The 16,455-nt window shown below is 48.0% G+C and overlaps 7 protein-coding genes across 7 annotated transcripts; 5 read left to right on the forward strand and 2 right to left on the reverse strand.

The window, feature by feature from the left end:
- Positions 1-528: 528 nt before the first annotated feature.
- On the forward strand, positions 529-2,499 carry VE01_08992 (uncharacterized protein). Its single transcript, XM_018278409.2, has 4 exons — positions 529-924; positions 976-1,569; positions 1,620-1,821; positions 1,873-2,499. The coding sequence occupies exons 1-4, from the start codon at positions 693-695 to the stop codon at positions 2,282-2,284; spliced, it is 1,440 nt and encodes a 479-aa protein (XP_018126792.1). The 5' UTR covers positions 529-692; the 3' UTR covers positions 2,285-2,499.
- Positions 2,500-2,502: 3 nt separating this feature from the next.
- On the forward strand, positions 2,503-4,691 carry VE01_08993 (uncharacterized protein). Its single transcript, XM_018278410.2, has 4 exons — positions 2,503-3,663; positions 3,716-3,774; positions 3,828-3,878; positions 3,936-4,691. Exons 1-4 carry the CDS (start codon positions 2,779-2,781, stop codon positions 4,315-4,317), a joined length of 1,377 nt encoding a protein of 458 aa, XP_018126805.1. The 5' UTR covers positions 2,503-2,778; the 3' UTR covers positions 4,318-4,691.
- VE01_08994 (uncharacterized protein) lies at positions 4,678-6,476 on the reverse strand. The gene is made up of 5 exons (XM_018278411.2): positions 6,430-6,476; positions 5,860-6,373; positions 5,745-5,810; positions 5,617-5,687; positions 4,678-5,561 (listed from the first exon to the last, which is right to left on the reverse strand). Exons 2-5 carry the CDS (start codon positions 6,193-6,195, stop codon positions 4,688-4,690), a joined length of 1,347 nt encoding a protein of 448 aa, XP_018126846.1. The 5' UTR covers positions 6,196-6,373; positions 6,430-6,476; the 3' UTR covers positions 4,678-4,687.
- A 591-nt stretch (positions 6,477-7,067) lies between these two features.
- Positions 7,068-9,629, forward strand: VE01_08995 (uncharacterized protein). The gene has a single exon (XM_018278412.2). It carries the CDS (start codon positions 7,386-7,388, stop codon positions 9,378-9,380), a length of 1,995 nt encoding a protein of 664 aa, XP_018126810.1. The 5' UTR covers positions 7,068-7,385; the 3' UTR covers positions 9,381-9,629.
- On the forward strand, positions 9,630-12,583 carry VE01_08996 (uncharacterized protein). The gene has a single exon (XM_018278413.2). It carries the CDS (start codon positions 9,844-9,846, stop codon positions 11,695-11,697), a length of 1,854 nt encoding a protein of 617 aa, XP_018126809.1. The 5' UTR covers positions 9,630-9,843; the 3' UTR covers positions 11,698-12,583.
- Positions 12,584-12,615: 32 nt separating this feature from the next.
- VE01_08997 (uncharacterized protein) lies at positions 12,616-14,378 on the forward strand (the record flags this gene model as incomplete). The annotated part of the gene is made up of 3 exons (XM_018278414.2): positions 12,616-12,925; positions 12,979-13,995; positions 14,055-14,378. 3 exons carry the CDS (start codon positions 12,616-12,618, stop codon positions 14,273-14,275), a joined length of 1,548 nt encoding a protein of 515 aa, XP_018126808.1. The 3' UTR covers positions 14,276-14,378.
- A 182-nt stretch (positions 14,379-14,560) lies between these two features.
- VE01_08998 (uncharacterized protein) lies at positions 14,561-15,882 on the reverse strand (the record flags this gene model as incomplete). The annotated part of the gene is made up of 2 exons (XM_018278415.2): positions 15,104-15,882; positions 14,561-15,050 (listed from the first exon to the last, which is right to left on the reverse strand). The coding sequence occupies exons 1-2, from the start codon at positions 15,781-15,783 to the stop codon at positions 14,561-14,563; spliced, it is 1,170 nt and encodes a 389-aa protein (XP_018126804.1). The 5' UTR covers positions 15,784-15,882.
- Positions 15,883-16,455: the final 573 nt, after the last annotated feature.

Here is a 16,455-nt window from a genome sequence, read left to right on the forward strand (position 1 = left end):
CGGTAGTTGCTCTTCGGCGAAGCTATTCGGCCTCGGCATTACGAGTCACCACTAAAAGATGACCATTTCGCCGAGTAGCGAATGGCGAGAGACAAAATGCAAATTAGAATCATCACCCTGTCCATGCATCTCATATGGCACGTGTGCTGGACACGTCGATCGTAGCCTGTATAATTAAGCTTCAAGCTAAAAGGGTGCCTGAATACAGTAAGCGGGGAAGCGCTGAAACAACATCCCTCAATAACCAAAAGCCCAGCTCAGTTTCCGAGCAGTGCATACTGGCAAAAGTGGCCGCTATACGAGAAATGCCGTCTTTTGGATGCGCCGCCGACGACTACTTGACGCTAGCTAAAGGTGTCTTCGGGCAACGGGCCGAGTCAGGAAGCTCTGTAGTGATAGTAGTAACTATATGTCTGCGGTTACAGGGCGAGTGATAGAAACGGCCCGAAATGCTGCGGGGCTTATAGTTTGGTGTCACAATTAAGGGAAGTGAAGCTGTGAGTTGTTTTTCTATACCCTCTGGTATATGTTTGGTTTCCTGTGGAGGACCTGGGGCTTGAGCTGAGATGCTTTACCCCTGAGACTTTGTTGGGAAGAGCTATATAAGTCCGCGTTTCTCCTGTCGTTATGATTCCCTTTTTTCAGTTTATTCTTCCTAGCATCTGCTACTTTTATATCATTATAGCGTTAAGATGAAGTATCAAGGGATTCTGGTAGCTGAACTACTGACTTTTGTCTTTTCAACTGGTGTTGTGGGCGTGAGCTCACCAGCGTCCTGGGCTACATCGTCAGATGGAGTTTATAAGCTCTCATCTTTTGAGACACCAGTTAAGGGCGCAGGAAACCCAGGCAGCGGCTCGACCTGGGAACTCCAAGTTGATGATACTTCAAGTGGACACAAGCAATCTATTACTGGCTTTGGAGGTAACCTATCTAGACTCGTCCCGGCCTTTAGGATTTACTAACATCTCATAGCTGCTGTAACCGATGCCACCGTCTCTTCTTTCTCAGCCCTGTCGGAGTCGCAGAAAACAGCATTGCTGGCTGACCTCTTAACCACCTCCACTGACGACGGCGTCGCCTTCAGCCTATTCCGCCACACCATCGCCGCATCTGACTTATCGGGGAATGTCTATGCTTACTCTGATGAGGTAGATCCCGACCTCGCCAACTTCAATTTGAAGACGGAAGGTAAAGACATGGTCTCCTGGCTTTCCCAGTTTAAATCCATAAACTCGGCCATCAAAGTCGTCGGGTCCGTGTGGAGCCCGCCAGGGTGGATGAAGCTGAACGGTGTCATGGATGGGACGACTACGAACAACAACCTCGATCACAAGTATGCTAGTCAGTTTGCACAGTACTTTGTAAAGTATATCCAGGCCTTCAAATCTGGCGGCGTTGATGTCGATGCGATAACGATCCAGAACGAGCCACTGAATAGCCAGGCTGGGTACCCTACCATGTACGTCGCGGCGGATGAATCGACGTCGCTTATCCAGAATAACATTGGGCCGGCGTTAAAATCCGCGGGGCTTACGACGGAGATCTGGGCCTATGATCACAACACTGGTAAATTCGACCCTACGTAACAGAGCCAGCCATATAACTAATCATCCAAGATGTGCCGGCGTACCCGCAGGCCGTTCTCGACGGCGCGGGCTCCTTCGTCAACACGGTTGCCTGGCATTGCTATGCCGAAAACAATGACTGGGGGGTCCTGACTCAGTTCCACGAGAAGAACCCCAATGTAGCCCAGTATCAGACCGAATGCTGGACATCGCCTACAAACACCTGGTATAGCACCATTGACTTCGTCATGGGGTAAGCCAACCGCCTCCTCCTTTTATTACATCTCTAACTCTAATCTTCCAGACCGATGCAAAACTGGGCATCTGGTTCCATCGCATGGACCCTCGGCAGTGACACCAACAACGGTCCTCACCTCCCTGGCGGCTGCGGTGCCTGCCGCGGACTTGTCGTCGTCGATACCAGCGCAGGCACGTATTCCAAGACTCTAGACTACTACCTCATGGGGCAGTTCTCGCGCTTCGTGCCCCGTGGCGCGACGGCGCTAGCGACGACGGGAAGTACGGACTACGGCGGCGGACAGAAGTTTGAAGCGATGTCGTTTGTGGAACCAGATGGATCGAGAACGGTGGTTGTGCAGAATAATTTTGGAAACGAGGTTTTCCTTACTGTGAAGTTCAAGGGAGGGGAGACGTGGAGTGGGAAGGTGTATAAAGAGTCGTTGACGACTTGGCAGTTGCCGCCTGCGAGTGGGTAAGCGGGTGATGGGTAGGGGCTAGTAGCGGCTTTCGCCGGGCGAATTTCTAGTGGATTTTGGCCATAGCTATGGAAAGCAATCTAGAGTGTTTCACTTGTCGATTACTGTAAACTGGCTGTCAAAGAATGGATATTATGATCATACGGAGCAGGTTTTGGCCGCCCAAACATGTGGGTGATTAATACCTGGTTCTAGATTCGTTGTTGATAACCGAGGAACGGGACAGCTTAGTTCGGGTGGATCGCTGCGTCTTGTCCCCCACACTTCCCCCCGCACTTCATCTCAACCATCCCCACAACCCCAGCTTCAATTGATCTGGAGGTTTCTGGCGACACGTGAATCCCGCTTGTCTATGCCTATCTTCATCATCGCTAATCGCTAACGTCCATCTGTATTTCGACCCTATCAACTCTACCTTACCAACTATCGCCGCTACTACTGTTGTTATCACCATCTATTCACACAGGGTACCTCTGTCCCAGGAGGCCTCAACTATGTCGGAGAAGGCGTCGCGGTCGTCACGTGGCAAGGCCGAAGGGGCTGGGTCCTCGCGACAGAACTTGTCGGCGGCCCATCTGGAGAAGAGGAGGATGGCAGACCGGGAATCACAGAGAGCAGGCCGTGAGAGAACGAAGAATCATATACGCCACTTAGAGAAGCTAGTCGAGTCTTTACAGAAGACGGAGGATAATGACAGACTGGGGGCACTCATGGAGCAATGCCAAGAGCTCCGTGGGCAGAATGAGCAACTAATGTCGGTGATATCCAATATCGGCAGGTTATGCAAAAGCATAGAGCACCCCGATGAGACTCGGGCACGGTCAGGCAGTTCACCAGGTGTCGCCTTCAAGGCATCCATGGAACCTGGTCTCCACCAGCAACCACTTCACACCGGAACCGCCGCAACAGATATGAGGCCTTCTTTTCCACCACATGAGGGCCAACCTGAACCTTGGTGGCATCAGATTGGCTTGAGTGAAATGGAGGGAATGCACCAGGTGCCTATCAACCCCGTGCTATCCTCCATAGATCCGTTGCTGCCAAACCCGAATTCGCCGATACAGGCACAAAGTCCTATTCAAACTCTCCACACAGTACCAAGGCCATTTCCCGCCCCAGAGATGCCCACCGAAAGTACAGCTGAATCTGTAAATAATATACTTTCCAAGGCTGAGTTGTTTACCGTTTTATCTACTCAACCGGACGAAGATACAGATATCGCCATTCGAGCAGTTCTGAATGGTTGGAATTCCGTAAAGCACACGGACTCCTTGGACGACGGCTGGGAGTCGATTAGCAAGGTAGACCAGCAAGCTTTCATCTCCTGTGGCCTTATCGAGAGGCTAGCTATCCTGCAAGTTATGAGACTAAAATTACGAGTATGTATCCCCCTTTTATTGAATTTAGGCTTGCTAACAATACGGGCTGAAGCATGTAGTTGATCCCACGAACGAAAATCTTGAGCGACTTCCAACGTTTATGCATCCGAGGTTTGCACAGACTGATCGTAAATCATGTTTTATGTTAGCTGACGTTCCATTAGGCCAACTCAAAACCTAATCCAACATCCGACCATGGTTGATTATTTTGTGTGGTACGACCTCCTCCCAAGACTGCTATATAATCCAATTTATATATTAATAACATATAGGCCAGATCTACGAGACCTCCTTATACTGTCTCCGTACAAAAGCATGAAAAGTGCAGATGTTGTGAAGTTCGTTTCCATCTTCGTTAAGAGTATACGGTTCCAATGGCCATATGACCTGTGCGACTCCTTTACAAAGAATCCACACTCTGGTCTCTACGCATTTTCCGACACCTTCTGCAGACAATTTGAAGATATCCGAAGTTGGATGTTGGATTCCGACTTTTTTGTAATGTGTCCGCAGATGATCGGTTATATTCCAATACACAACCCAGGCCCAGGAAGGGTTCTCGGCGGATTCTTAGATCAAGGACACTTTGAGCAAGAACAAGGGGCACGGAACAATACCGAGCCCGACTGGAGTGATGTTTTGATCCCGACATGATCCTGACATGATCCAATGAATGAACCAAGTTTGTTCTTCGTGGAGGGATAATGTGACCGAACCGGTGATAGCCCCCTACGAGGGCTGACACACACACGCCCGGCCCATGGTGTTCATCGGACCCCCCAAGACGGGTGCAGGTGTTCAAGAACATGATTTTAGTATCAAGAGGCACCTAATTCGGGGGATGGGTGGGCACCACTAGGGGGTCTTCTGTGAATATAAGGCGGTGGATTCGTCGAGCGTCCACGAAGGTCAGAGCTTCTCGGATGTAGGATTCTTGAAATCACGGAAGCATCTACAACCAACTTAAAGCGAAAATAATACATCAATAGCTATATAACAATGTACAACTCTATATACTGACTGGCTACTTTGCAAACGCATACATAGCTCCAACTGCCCCCATTGGAATCACAACTGCTAGCATCGTTATGATATTCTTTGTCGCAACGCTTGCTCCCCGACCCACCTTCTCCAGCTTGGAAATCGCATCAAACTCGGGCTCATACTGCATTTTGAAACTCGTCTCACCGCCAAGGCCGTGAATACCCGTAATAACCATCTCCCAAAAGCTCTTCCTGTTGTGTTGAATTCTCCACTTGTCCAAGAATGAGAAGGACCTAAAAACGTACGCAACGGTCATGAGAAGAACAACCTGCAGATATGCCTTTACATATCCAAGGTAAGAGGCTTTGGGAATGGCCAGGGCATCGCAGAGCTCTTCTCCATTGTACACGCGCGATTGAGCGTGAAGAAAATCTTTGGAGGGGTAGTGCGGAGGCTGGTCTGCCAGTGAGGTGATGATGTTGTTCGCAAGGACCTTGCTGATCTCAGTCGGCTTAACATCCGCCTCCAGGACACTATCAAAATAGGCCTTGGAAGTCACTGCCGTCTTGAACACATCAGTTGGAGTGCCCATATAGTAACCCACAAGACGCCATAGCTGGATGTAGTCTTCGATTTCCTGTTGTTTCAAGTAGATCCCCTGCGACGGCAGTGCAAGCCAGAGGGCCTGAGATGAATATGTTGCAATCGTGGCTATCGTATCCTGGTCATTGATAGGGACTCCAAAGCTTTCGACATCGTAGTATGACGGCCTAGTCTTGGCCATGCCGAGAATCCTGCTGCGAACAGAGGCGTGGAGAAGGCGCACACGCACGGAGTCAAGCCATCCCTGGCCACCTGGCTGGATAGACTCTAACGTCTTTGTGACATTCAACAGATGCTGGGTGGTTTCGAACCTAGATAGGATATTAGCCAATATCATATGGGAACATGGATGTTGATCTTGCTTACATTCGCTTTCGGCCAACTTTGGGGGCGAACCCTCCTGTCCTTGCCAAGGTTTCAGCAATTCGAGCAGCACCCTTGGCTAGTTAGCATATCTCTCGAGACCACACTCATTCATCCATAGAGTATCTCACCATTCCTGCTACCAAACTTGAGAACGTTCCTCCGATGAGGAAAGCCTCTCCGTATCTGTAGAAGACCTTAGATATGTTAGTAAGTTCCCATAGAGAAAGGATTCATGGATTTTACATCTTGTCCACGCTTAATTTGATCCCAATCAACCCAGTCTGGGATGGTATTCACCTCCTTCCAAAACTTGTTTATGACTTCGTCTTCTCCGCTCAAGGCCAGTTCCTTGACAGTCGTGAATAGATCATCCCTCGAAGCTGGTCCGGTCGTGGCCTTGCCGCTGGCAGTTTTGTGTTTTTGTATCTGCTCTAACACTTCAGAGCCAAGGGTGTCATATGTGTAAAGTAGCGGCTTGAGCTGATCTTCAGTCTGGTGAAGTTCTGTCCAGCGGAACTTATATCCCCAGCAATCGTGAAGTTCGCCGTTGACAGGGAGCGCTTTAGCAGTGTTAGACATTTTCGTCTCTGCAGTTATCGGTGAGTATCAAATAGCAATAGAATAAAAATATTTGAAATGATAATGATGATGATGGCGATGTTAAACCAGAGTTGCCAGTCCAGGGAAAGTGATATAATATAGGACTTGGGGTAAATGCATGTGGCAATGGCTCGCCGAGGGCCGCATTTAATAAACACTATGCTATGGAGTCAGATGCGACATGATGAAATTGCGGGGTAATTCAAACTATACTTGGATTATCGTATTGAACAATTGACACGAAATCTAGGAGTACGTTGTGTGGGGTGGTATGAATATGAGAGTGCCAAGCCTTGACTCTTTGATACGGAGTCAATTGTGCAAGAGTTATGCATGACGAATATAAATATGCATACAACGAGCTCACAAAATCGTCATTTCACGGCAATCAACTATAAATAAAGTTTGACTACCGAAATTGCTTGACGTTCCATTACAGAGTCCGGTATGAGTAGACATGTGCTCGAGTATATTTATTCTCGAGTACAAATATGCTCGTAATCTTCGTAATTCTGATATACTCAGACATGTGCTAGAGACCATACCAGTAACAACACAGGCAACGTAGATGAGGGGGGAATGAGAAGTTAGAGGGATAGAGGCTATATACCTTCTATATCCATTTAGTTGCTTTACTATGCTATTATATGTTTATAACAGGTACGTTTTATATTGAAAAAGTCACATGATAAGTATATTTACATATAAAATAGGTGTAAAGGTACTTTTTAGGCTATGTGGCTCCAGTGTGCCAAGAAACTGTTGGCACTTTTAGAGCTCAACGGAAACCACGGTCCGATCTGGAGTGATGGACCCAAGCCGACCCGTGGTCTGGTCTGGGGTCGGTCCGACGGGTTCGGTCCCCCATGACGCAGCCTACTTAATGCATACATGTAGTACTCTTAAACTTTATTCTACAACTTTAGTCTTGTAGTGGTGTTTTTGCTGCTAAACAGCATCTTTCAGCGATGGTTTGTGTTACGTTACGTCATCACACAATCGTCAGGGTAATCTCCACCAAAAATTCAAAATGAAGATTTATATGGTATCTTGATGTCTATCTTCCTCTTCAGTCATGTCCTGAAAGGAAGTCCACCACCATAGGAGAGCCACAATTGTCTGACCTGGGATCGAGCAGTCAGCAAAGAACTTCAACCCCAGCCGCCTCAATGGAGGAGTCAGGGCTAGGACTATTATCGCCACTTCGCTTTGCTGCAGGAACGGCATTGCTCGTCGCTCTACAGCAATGGCCGCGGCGATGGCTGCTTTCTGGTGCCCCAGTTCTTCAATTCTTTATTCTCCATGGAAACTCTCGAGGCCACCGCATCCTGCCTTTGACCGGTCTATGGCCGATGTTTACAACATTGCATCTGATCTACGCCATTGCCTCGACGTCTTGGCTTCTATACTGGGTCTTTGCTCTGCTTTGCTACCAGTGCATATTTCTCACGTGCCTTTTGCAGTACCAGGTGGTTGGAGATTTTGTTAGGAAGAAATCGAGGTTTTTGCTGAAGCAACTACATTTCATTGATGATAAGATCGCATTCTTCAATATTCCAGCTTTAGAGATCGACACGGACGTTGATGGACTTATGGTTTTGCGAGGCATCACGTTTTCACTATCGACCCTGAGTTTTACCGTTCATGGTGTCGAGGTTGGGATCAAGCTGTCCGACGATATGGAGTTGGCAATCCAAACAGAGAAGGTTACTGTCTCGCTGTTTAGGAGGATTGACATCGGAGACTGCTTTGCGAATGTGAAAGGTGGTCAATATGAAATGACTTTTGGCTGCATACCGGGAAATACGCATGATGCACAGGGAAATGCTATTTTCGTCGAGGATACTCCTCTACTTAGAGCTGCATCTCAAAGTGGGGGCTGGAGAGGGCGTTCTATAACTAAGATGACCAAGGACTTGACTAACAACCATGCGCCGGACGATGCATCTATCGGATCTGGCTTCGAGTCCATGGAAAAGTTACCTCTCGACAATGAAGAAGCCGCGGAACGTTACCGCAAAGTCTTACAATTTATCCGAGAGACAAGCTCAGTTCAGGAATCTCGGGCATATATCCACAAACTTAGCACAACGTCCAACAGGTATACTGAAAAGGGTTGCGATATTATTGACGCGAATGCTCTTCGAGCATCCATCTGTTCAGAGCTTCACCAAATGCCATCTGTTCCCCATCCACCGAGGAGGTCTATTAAGGTTACAACCCTACAAAACAGTCTTCCGCCACCCGCCAGGAGATTCCTGCATAGACTTCCTTTGCTTTTACGTTCCCTTCTCAATATTTTAAGTTACTTTCACCCTGTCACAATTTCGTCCATCACCGCAACCGCTTCAGGGAGGTGGATTAGTGCGATGCTCGAAAAGGAGATATTCCAAGGCTATTGGGAACATGACAACGAAATTAGAAATCTTAAAGAGCGCATTTCCCTCTGGCTCACCGACGCGAATTTCACCGTCGAACTCGGCAGCTTCACTGGGCTGGCTCAGGTCCCTATTATGTCGTCCTATGACATTATATGTCAGCTAGATTTCAAGGACCTCATGGCCTATCGCACATTACCAAGAGAGGCGAATCTGAATCGAGTCATTCAACTCGGAGGTGCAGATGCTACGTTCAACGTTCCATCGTTCTTACTTCCACATCACGAGCATATTATACCCCCTATTTCGTCAAATAAAGAGAGGTATGACTTAAAAACAAACATCGATTACGCAAGTAGCAAGCCGAAAAGGGTCCAGGGAGAATATGATCTCGAACAAGCCCACAGAGATGAGGCGAACGTTAAGCTTTCTGCGCGCGTCCGCTTACCTGCAGTCTTTGATCAAGAGCTGCTCGACTGCATTGCAGCGCTGGTGAAGGTTACCAAAGTAATTGAAATGGAAAGTGAGCGTACTGGGATGGACAACGAGGTGTCAGGACTAAAAGACTTCACGAAGGCTCTGAATAGGTCTGCGAAAGAGGGCTTCAAGAAGGCAGTAGTGAGTGGGGTGGTTAACGATCGGTGGATAGCAAGATTGGTGGGGAAGATTACAAAGAAGCTGGAGACTGCCCACGGTGATGTGGGCTATTCGACTGGTATTCCTGTAGCGCTGGGAAGCTATAGGAAACCATACTTAGAAACAGAAGGAGACAAGTTATTGCCATAGAGAGCCTATCTCGTAGTGGCGTTTGGGCTGATGAATTCAGTGGAGTATGGCGCTGCTTTATGTCACCAGCCGTGTATCGCACCTGGTGAAGTTCTTCATCGCGGAGGTAGTAAGATGGCTCTAACTGGCCACTGGTAAAAGTGGGTCTGGTGCTGGATAATCCCTGCACGTACAGCATTAACAGACCTGTCAGCACAACCAACGAGTAGAGAGTTGGATGAGGATGGGCCACGTCACCTTGGGAGACCAGTCGTCGTCTTTCATATCACACTTTCGTTGCACGTCAAAATCAAAAAGATTTTAATATTGGGCGAGGAGTCACCTAATAACTTGAAGTCTGACTCTTCAGACCTACGTCTTCGTATTCAAACTGCTTTGTTCATCTCCTCCTACCAGGTCGAAGAAGATTCAGGCTACCATCCAAAGAAATAATTCCACACAAGAAAAATAACCTCATTCGAGCATGGACGACCAACTTCCACCGCCACCGTATTCTGTTCACAACCCTCACGATACGTCAAGCCAAATTTTAGCGGACTCAGTAGGCTTGGTTCCGCAAGAAAGCAATGACTTGAGCGCATCATCGATAGGAGCAAATTCCCATTTTGCTTCAAGGCCTCCAGATCAGACACCTCCAAGTAGGATCATTTCCCATCGAATAGTACTCGAACCTGACTCAAGCCGGGACGAGATTGAACTCCCCCCACTGTTCTCGGAGCGCGGCGTTGATGAACAGGACTGGTTCACTTTTTGCAACCATCTCTTTCCAGACCATGTCTTAGCTGGGAATAATCAGAAAGGGGGCACATCATATGAGTTAGATGAGAAACAGCCACTTTATCCATCCAGCAAAAACGCCAACGGCCTTGGTAATCTAGGATTATCAAATTCTACAACAGGGCCAAAGGACGGAGACTCTGAGAAAGATTACGTGCGCCGGTCAAACATTCACAAGGTAGTCAAAGAGTGGAATTCTGGATTCTTCGAACCCCGAGGTCTGTTGGTGATTGCAAAAACTTCCGTCCCGTTATCATCCAAGCTTGGAGATCTCAATTCGCGTTCTATATTTGGAGGAACGATTATTGCCAAAGCTGCTGCCAGAGGAGATTTTAAAGTGGTCGAGGGCCTTCTCCTGCAAGGTGCTGACCCTGACTCGTCCGCCTTGTATGACGCGGCAGCCAACAGACATCCTTCGGTAGTAAATCTACTGATCCAACATGGCGCAAAGGTAGATACGAAACCTTCAACCACTCACCTGGTCGCCTCGCAGGGCAATGCGCGGACACTTGCAACTCTGCTGAAGTATGGTGCCAACCCCAACCACAAGAACTGGACTGGAAATTCTCCTCTATTTGACGCTGCAGGCCGTGGCGACATTCCAGTATTAAAGCTTCTTCTTGCCTATGGGGCAAATCCAAATTATGCCAATACAGGAGGGCATTCCGCTTTATACTATGCCATCCAGAGGCGCGATACTACTGTGATCCAACTGCTCCTCGACTATGAGGCGGATCCGAACTACCGACCCTGGACTGGGCAGCCATGTGTCCATCTTGCTGCAGCACAAGGCGACATGAATACCGTACAGGCCCTAATTTCCAAAGGTGCCGACATTAATGCGACCCCTACCATGGGCGAAACTGCCCTCGGCTCAGCTATCTATCGTGATAATCTTGAAATGGTACACCTCTTACTGGATAACGGTGCCGATGTGAACATAAAGCCTCTAACTGGACAGTCGCCACTGTTTCTCGTGGCTAGTAGAGGAGAAGTGGTGTTGCTGCGGCTACTCTTAGAAAAGGGTGCGAACCTGGATGAGTCGCCGCCTGGGTTTCCTAGTGCGTTATATATGGCGATACACCGGGAGGATCTTGAAACTGCCAAGGTCCTACTTGAATTTGGAGCCAACGCAAGCACTGGTAACTCACTCAATGTTGCCGTCGATCATAGTAATGTGAATGCAGTAAAACTGCTTCTGGATCACGGTGCGGACCCGAATTCAAAACCTCCCGGAGGGCAGACGCCTTTGTACAGTTCTGCTGCCAAAGGAGATACGGTGTCGATGGAGCTGCTCTTGAAGAAAGGTGCCAAGGTCGATTGGACGCCGGCTGGGTTTCCGACCGCGCTCTACATGGCTGTGGCCAGGGAAGATCCAAAAGTGGCCAGGATTTTATTGAGTTACGGAGCTGACGTAAATGCAACGGTGGCGGGATTCGGTACTGTTTTAGATCGTGTGATGAAGAGTGGAAGTGAAGAAATCAGGCAGTTATTATCACTGGATAAGAGTAACTACTATCCGTTTGATAAGGAGGGCTGAGATGTTATTGGGAAATTTTAGGGGAGATATACTATTGGGATTTTCCCGGGAACACACTAAGGGGCAGGGGACGTCTCAAAAACGACGATTGCCCAGGCTCTTAAACCGCACGATAATACAACATATTCTACATATGACCATACACGCAAGAGACAGGCATCTCGTCCGCTCTGCCTGCCATACACATGGATGAGTGATACTAAGAACTCCTTGGCACTATCATCCTCACCCATGCCAACGGATGGAAGTAGAGAGGAAGCCGCGTACTATGGTCTCTCAAAGGCGCTTGGTCTACCATTTTCGAAGAGTATACGAGATCTCTCCGCCTGAAAAGGCGACAACAACGGCTGCAAGGATGTGCTTCACGCCATCAGACTCCGTACCACCACGCCACATTAGACGCATGTGTCTCAAAGCGTCCTGAATTACCCACCTATTAAGGTTTACATTGCGCCTTACATGTGGCTGTCAGTTTGGGTGACAACCAGCTTACAATGATAATTGTAAGCTTCTTGTAAGCTACTTTCCGACAATCTTAAATTTTCTTGACAGGTCGATAGTCTTAATTCCGCTCTCACAAAATGTCACCCCCACGCCCAGCCCTTACTATCCCTTCATAAATCCCTAGGGAACCTCACCTATCACGACAATCCCCACTTCAATCACGACTTTAATCACAACATCACTTCAAACTGTAATATCGGCATAACATTCCCCAACGCTGTTATCATTTTAATGTGCGGGGTAAGGGAGCATATAGGTAGGGATTGTTGGATGTTGTAATTATTATCTTTTTTGTGGTATTTATTATGGTTTAATTCCTGGTTTCTGGGTGGTTTCGAGGTTGAGAGGCATCATATATTTACATGCACATGTAATCTAGAAGCTAGCATCTACATTACTGAACTAATTTTTAAAATGTCTTCCTCGGACCCAGAGAAACATGTTGTCCAAAGCCCAGTTCAGCTAGCTTCAAACAGTCTTGACGAAATATCAGCAGCAACCAAACATCGAGATGACAACTATGAACTGTACAAAGCCTCGCGAGATCTCGAAACCGACCCCGCAGAAGCCAAACGAGTTCTTCGAAAAGTCGACTACAGAATCGTCCCAATCCTGGTCATAACATACATGCTGCAATACCTCGACAAAAACTCCATCAACTTCGCTAGTGTCTACGGCCTCAAAGACGGAACTCATTTAGAGGGACAAGACTACGCCTGGCTTGGTAACTTCCCCCTCTCCTCTCCTCACCCAGCTTTGAACTTACAAAATCAAAAGGCTCAATATTCTACTTCGGCTACCTCTTCTCCCAATTCCCCTCCGGCTACCTCCTCCAACGCCTCCCGATAGGGAAATTCCTATCCATTGCTACAATATGCTGGGGCATAATCCTCATCACCACCCCCGCCTGCAGCAGTTTTGCGGGCATGGCAACAAACCGTTTCCTTCTTGGTGCGCTTGAAGCAACCGTTAACCCAGGCTTCGTCCTCATGATGAGCATCTGGTATACATCTGCAGAGCAACCGCTTCGCCTGGAAATATACTACTCCACAAATGGCGTGGCGACCATGTTTGGCGGTCTGATCGGGTACGCAGTCGGCCATATCAAGAGTGGGCTGCAGAAGTGGATGTACGTGTTCCTAATCTTCGGGTCTATATCGATCGTGTGGGGCGTTGTTTCTCTCCTCGTCCTGCCAGATCTACCAAGCACAGCAAAATTCCTCACAGAACGTGAACGTCTTATTGCCGTCAACCGCGTCGCTGCGAACCGCCAGGGCGTCAAGAACCACCATTTCTCTCGCCACCAAGCCATCCAGACATTCCAGGATCCGAAGACTTACATTCTGTTTGTTATGGCCGTCGGCGCACAGGTCCCTAATTCCGCTCTTACATCCTTCACAAGTATTGTTGTCGGCTCGTTCGGTTTTGATACCCTCGGGACACAATACCTTCAAATCCCCGGCGGAGCAATCCAATTTGTGGCGTTGATTACTGGAGGATATATCTGTACTCGGTGGCCGACCAACACCCGCTGTGCGACAATGGTTGTGGCAAACACGATTTGCATCATCGGCGCTGGACTACTAGTAGGACTTCCAAGCGATAATAAATGGGGGCGTCTGGTTGCGTTGTGGTTATGCTATTTTCAGAGTTTGGGATTTAGTCTTAGTCTCACAATGGTGAGTAGCAATGTGGCTGGGTATACCAAGAAGCAGCTTACGGGGGCTATTTTGTTTACTGGGTATTGTGTTGGGAATATCATCGGCCCACAGACATTCATTGACGCCGAAAAACGTAAGTCTCTCTATTCCCCCCTTTCCCCCCTAATCACCGACTAACATCCACCTTCCTAGCCGGATACCATAGCGCCTATATAGCGATGCTCGTTGGGTACAGTGTTAAGCTCTCCATGGTCTTCTTATTGTACGCATATATGTATACCAGCAATAAGAAAAGGGACCAGGAACAAGCGGAGCGGGGTGCGGCGAGTGATGACGAAGAAAGGGAGGCTATTGAGAGAGGGATGCTGGATGTCACCGAGTTGGATAATAGAGGGTTTAGGTATATTCTGTAGGGCATAAGTGGAATGGAGGTGAAATGCTAGGGGAGGTCAGGACTGTCATTGTTTATTCGAGAGTGTTTTTAGGAACCGACTTATACCCTTTCAAGCATCTGACTTTACAAGCAATACAGGTCTCCTGGTGGGGCATTCTCCCTTATGGTGAATCAAAATATATATGTAGGCACGAATGTACAATTGTAATCATGGTTAACTATCTATGCATGACATTAGCGGATTTCAATGATAGCATCAGAGTCCTGGAGTGCTATACTAATTCTAGCAAGTAATACCAGGTGTTCATTCCGGTACACAGTCGACCTCTGGGCTCGGTGTACATGTTATTGCACAGGTGATCTCCGGATACCCCTCGTTATGGCATTTAAGCAACTTACTCTCCTTCCCCGTGAACAAAAACTTGAAAAAGTCTGTCACAACAACCCGTAGGACTTCGGTAACCCTTTTCCCATCAAGATGGCTCACAACTTGACTTTCATTCCCCGAATTCCCCTGTCCCCAGAGATTAACCAATAGCGCGAGATCACCAAACGTCGAGTGCGTTGTACCATTAAACGATAACTCCTCGTGCCAACCACGGAGCAGTGGCCACATCTGGCTTAGACTCTCGCTGTTAAAGTGCGTATGAGTTCCGTGGTCAAACTGGAGGAATGGTTTGCCATTTCCTACGAGGGTGACAGGTTCGGTGACGTCTCCGTCAAGGTTGAGGCCACCGATGAGACGAGGCTCAGAAATTAAGGCATTTGCTGCTGCTGCACCTCCAGCAGAGTGCCTGTAGACAATTAACCTCCAAGTCTGTGGTTTATGAGTTTGGGGGATGCTTACCCATACATGCCAACCTTTGACGTATCAATATCATACGGCACAAGTTTTCTTGCAATCTTCTTGTCGCTTAGCTGGTTCAAGACGAAAGACACGTCCTCAACCCGGATCTCCACAAGTTCTGCATCGGTGAGATTGGTTTCATGATCAGTTGTAATGACTTCCCCATTTGGATACTGTATGATATCTGCATCATATGGATGATCGATTGTAACTACCACATACCCAGCCTTAGCAACTGCCTGGGCAAGAGCTCCGTACAAGAGCCTCGTGCGCTCGTATCCAGGTGAGAAAATAAGGAGAGGATATTCGTTGTGATGCTTTCCTCCAGAGCATGTGTGATACATCTGGCTCTTGAAAGCAGCATAGTCAATTTTTGCTAGGACGCCGTAGAGCTCGAAATATTTGTTTTCAAAGTCGGAGACGATTTGGGGGACATATTCGGAGAGATATCCGCCGGAGCAGGGAGCGTAGCCGACAGGATAGAATACTGATATGGGCAGGGCGCGGGGCCTGGTGTCGTTTGCCCAGCTCGGGCGAGAGTGATCAGTCAGTACGGCGGTAGCAGTGCCCAGTTGGAGGGGTCCTCCAGGGATTGGAAGGACTACATTTTTGGCAAAGATAGCTGGGAGGGTGCCTAGGGTAGCTATGGTTTGAAGGGCGAAGTACGCTGATGCATGCATTGTGATAATATATTGCTTGTGGCTAAGTTCCAGGCGACAAGTGAACTACTTGCTTGGCTAGGAAAAGAATCAACATGGGAACTTTCCTGCGTCTTATAGATAGACTCCAGATACTTGGTTCGGCATCCTAGACTCGGTCTCCATCCTATATATGCGGGTCAGCTAAGCGATTGTCGTATCATCATCTGTGTGACAACAACCCCAGCAGGTAGTTGACTTTGAGAAACGAAGCATCGCCGCGGAAATCTATACCAAACCCAAAAAGCTTGATTTGAACGCCTAATCCATACTATAGACTTGAAATAATTGCTCGATCTGACTCTTTGTATTGCGCGTTCAAGGGGACAATACACTGCTTCTCACTTCGGGCAGGTTGCATACGCAGGATTCAAGGCTAAATCTAGAATAGGTAGGTGACAACAGCAAGAAGAATGCTGATTTCAGCTCCCATTTGTTGCTACTTTACGAAGCCCCGAACAAAGGAGCCGTATGTTTGTGCAGTCACTCCAGTTGCCAGATAAATGCCAGCAAAATAGCCCAGAACACAACTCAAATAAACTTAGGCCCCATAGCATTCGTCTATAAAACCCAAGAAGCGGTTTGTGAGCGAGCATTTCTGGCTGTTATCGTCTGTTAAACCCGTATTATAGACCCCGTGTCTAAAAGCTATTG

Source organism: Pseudogymnoascus verrucosus (genome assembly GCF_001662655.1).
Source record: "Pseudogymnoascus verrucosus strain UAMH 10579 unplaced genomic scaffold scaffold_53, whole genome shotgun sequence".
Classification (NCBI taxonomy): domain Eukaryota; kingdom Fungi; phylum Ascomycota; class Leotiomycetes; order Thelebolales; family Thelebolaceae; genus Pseudogymnoascus; species Pseudogymnoascus verrucosus.

Bases quoted from the DNA above. Each gene is read 5' to 3' on its own strand.
- VE01_08995 (XM_018278412.2), top strand. From the start codon at position 7,386: ATGGAGGAGTCAGGGCTAGGACTATTATCGCCACTTCGCTTTGCTGCA.
- VE01_08992 (XM_018278409.2), top strand. From the start codon at position 693: ATGAAGTATCAAGGGATTCTGGTAGCTGAACTACTGACTTTTGTCTTT. The intron at 1,570-1,619 runs GTAAATTCGACC...TAATCATCCAAG, and splicing joins GGCCTATGATCACAACACTG to ATGTGCCGGCGTACCCGCAG. The intron at 1,822-1,872 runs GTAAGCCAACCG...CTAATCTTCCAG, and splicing joins ACCATTGACTTCGTCATGGG to ACCGATGCAAAACTGGGCAT.
- VE01_08993 (XM_018278410.2), top strand. From the start codon at position 2,779: ATGTCGGAGAAGGCGTCGCGGTCGTCACGTGGCAAGGCCGAAGGGGCT. The intron at 3,775-3,827 runs GTTTGCACAGAC...ACGTTCCATTAG, and splicing joins CCAACGTTTATGCATCCGAG to GCCAACTCAAAACCTAATCC. The intron at 3,879-3,935 runs GTACGACCTCCT...AATAACATATAG, and splicing joins ATGGTTGATTATTTTGTGTG to GCCAGATCTACGAGACCTCC.
- VE01_08996 (XM_018278413.2), top strand. From the start codon at position 9,844: ATGGACGACCAACTTCCACCGCCACCGTATTCTGTTCACAACCCTCAC.
- VE01_08994 (XM_018278411.2), bottom strand. From the start codon at position 6,195: ATGTCTAACACTGCTAAAGCGCTCCCTGTCAACGGCGAACTTCACGAT. The intron at 5,811-5,859 runs GTAAAATCCATG...AACATATCTAAG, and splicing joins AAATTAAGCGTGGACAAGAT to GTCTTCTACAGATACGGAGA. The intron at 5,562-5,616 runs GTAAGCAAGATC...TATCCTATCTAG, and splicing joins AAAGTTGGCCGAAAGCGAAT to GTTCGAAACCACCCAGCATC.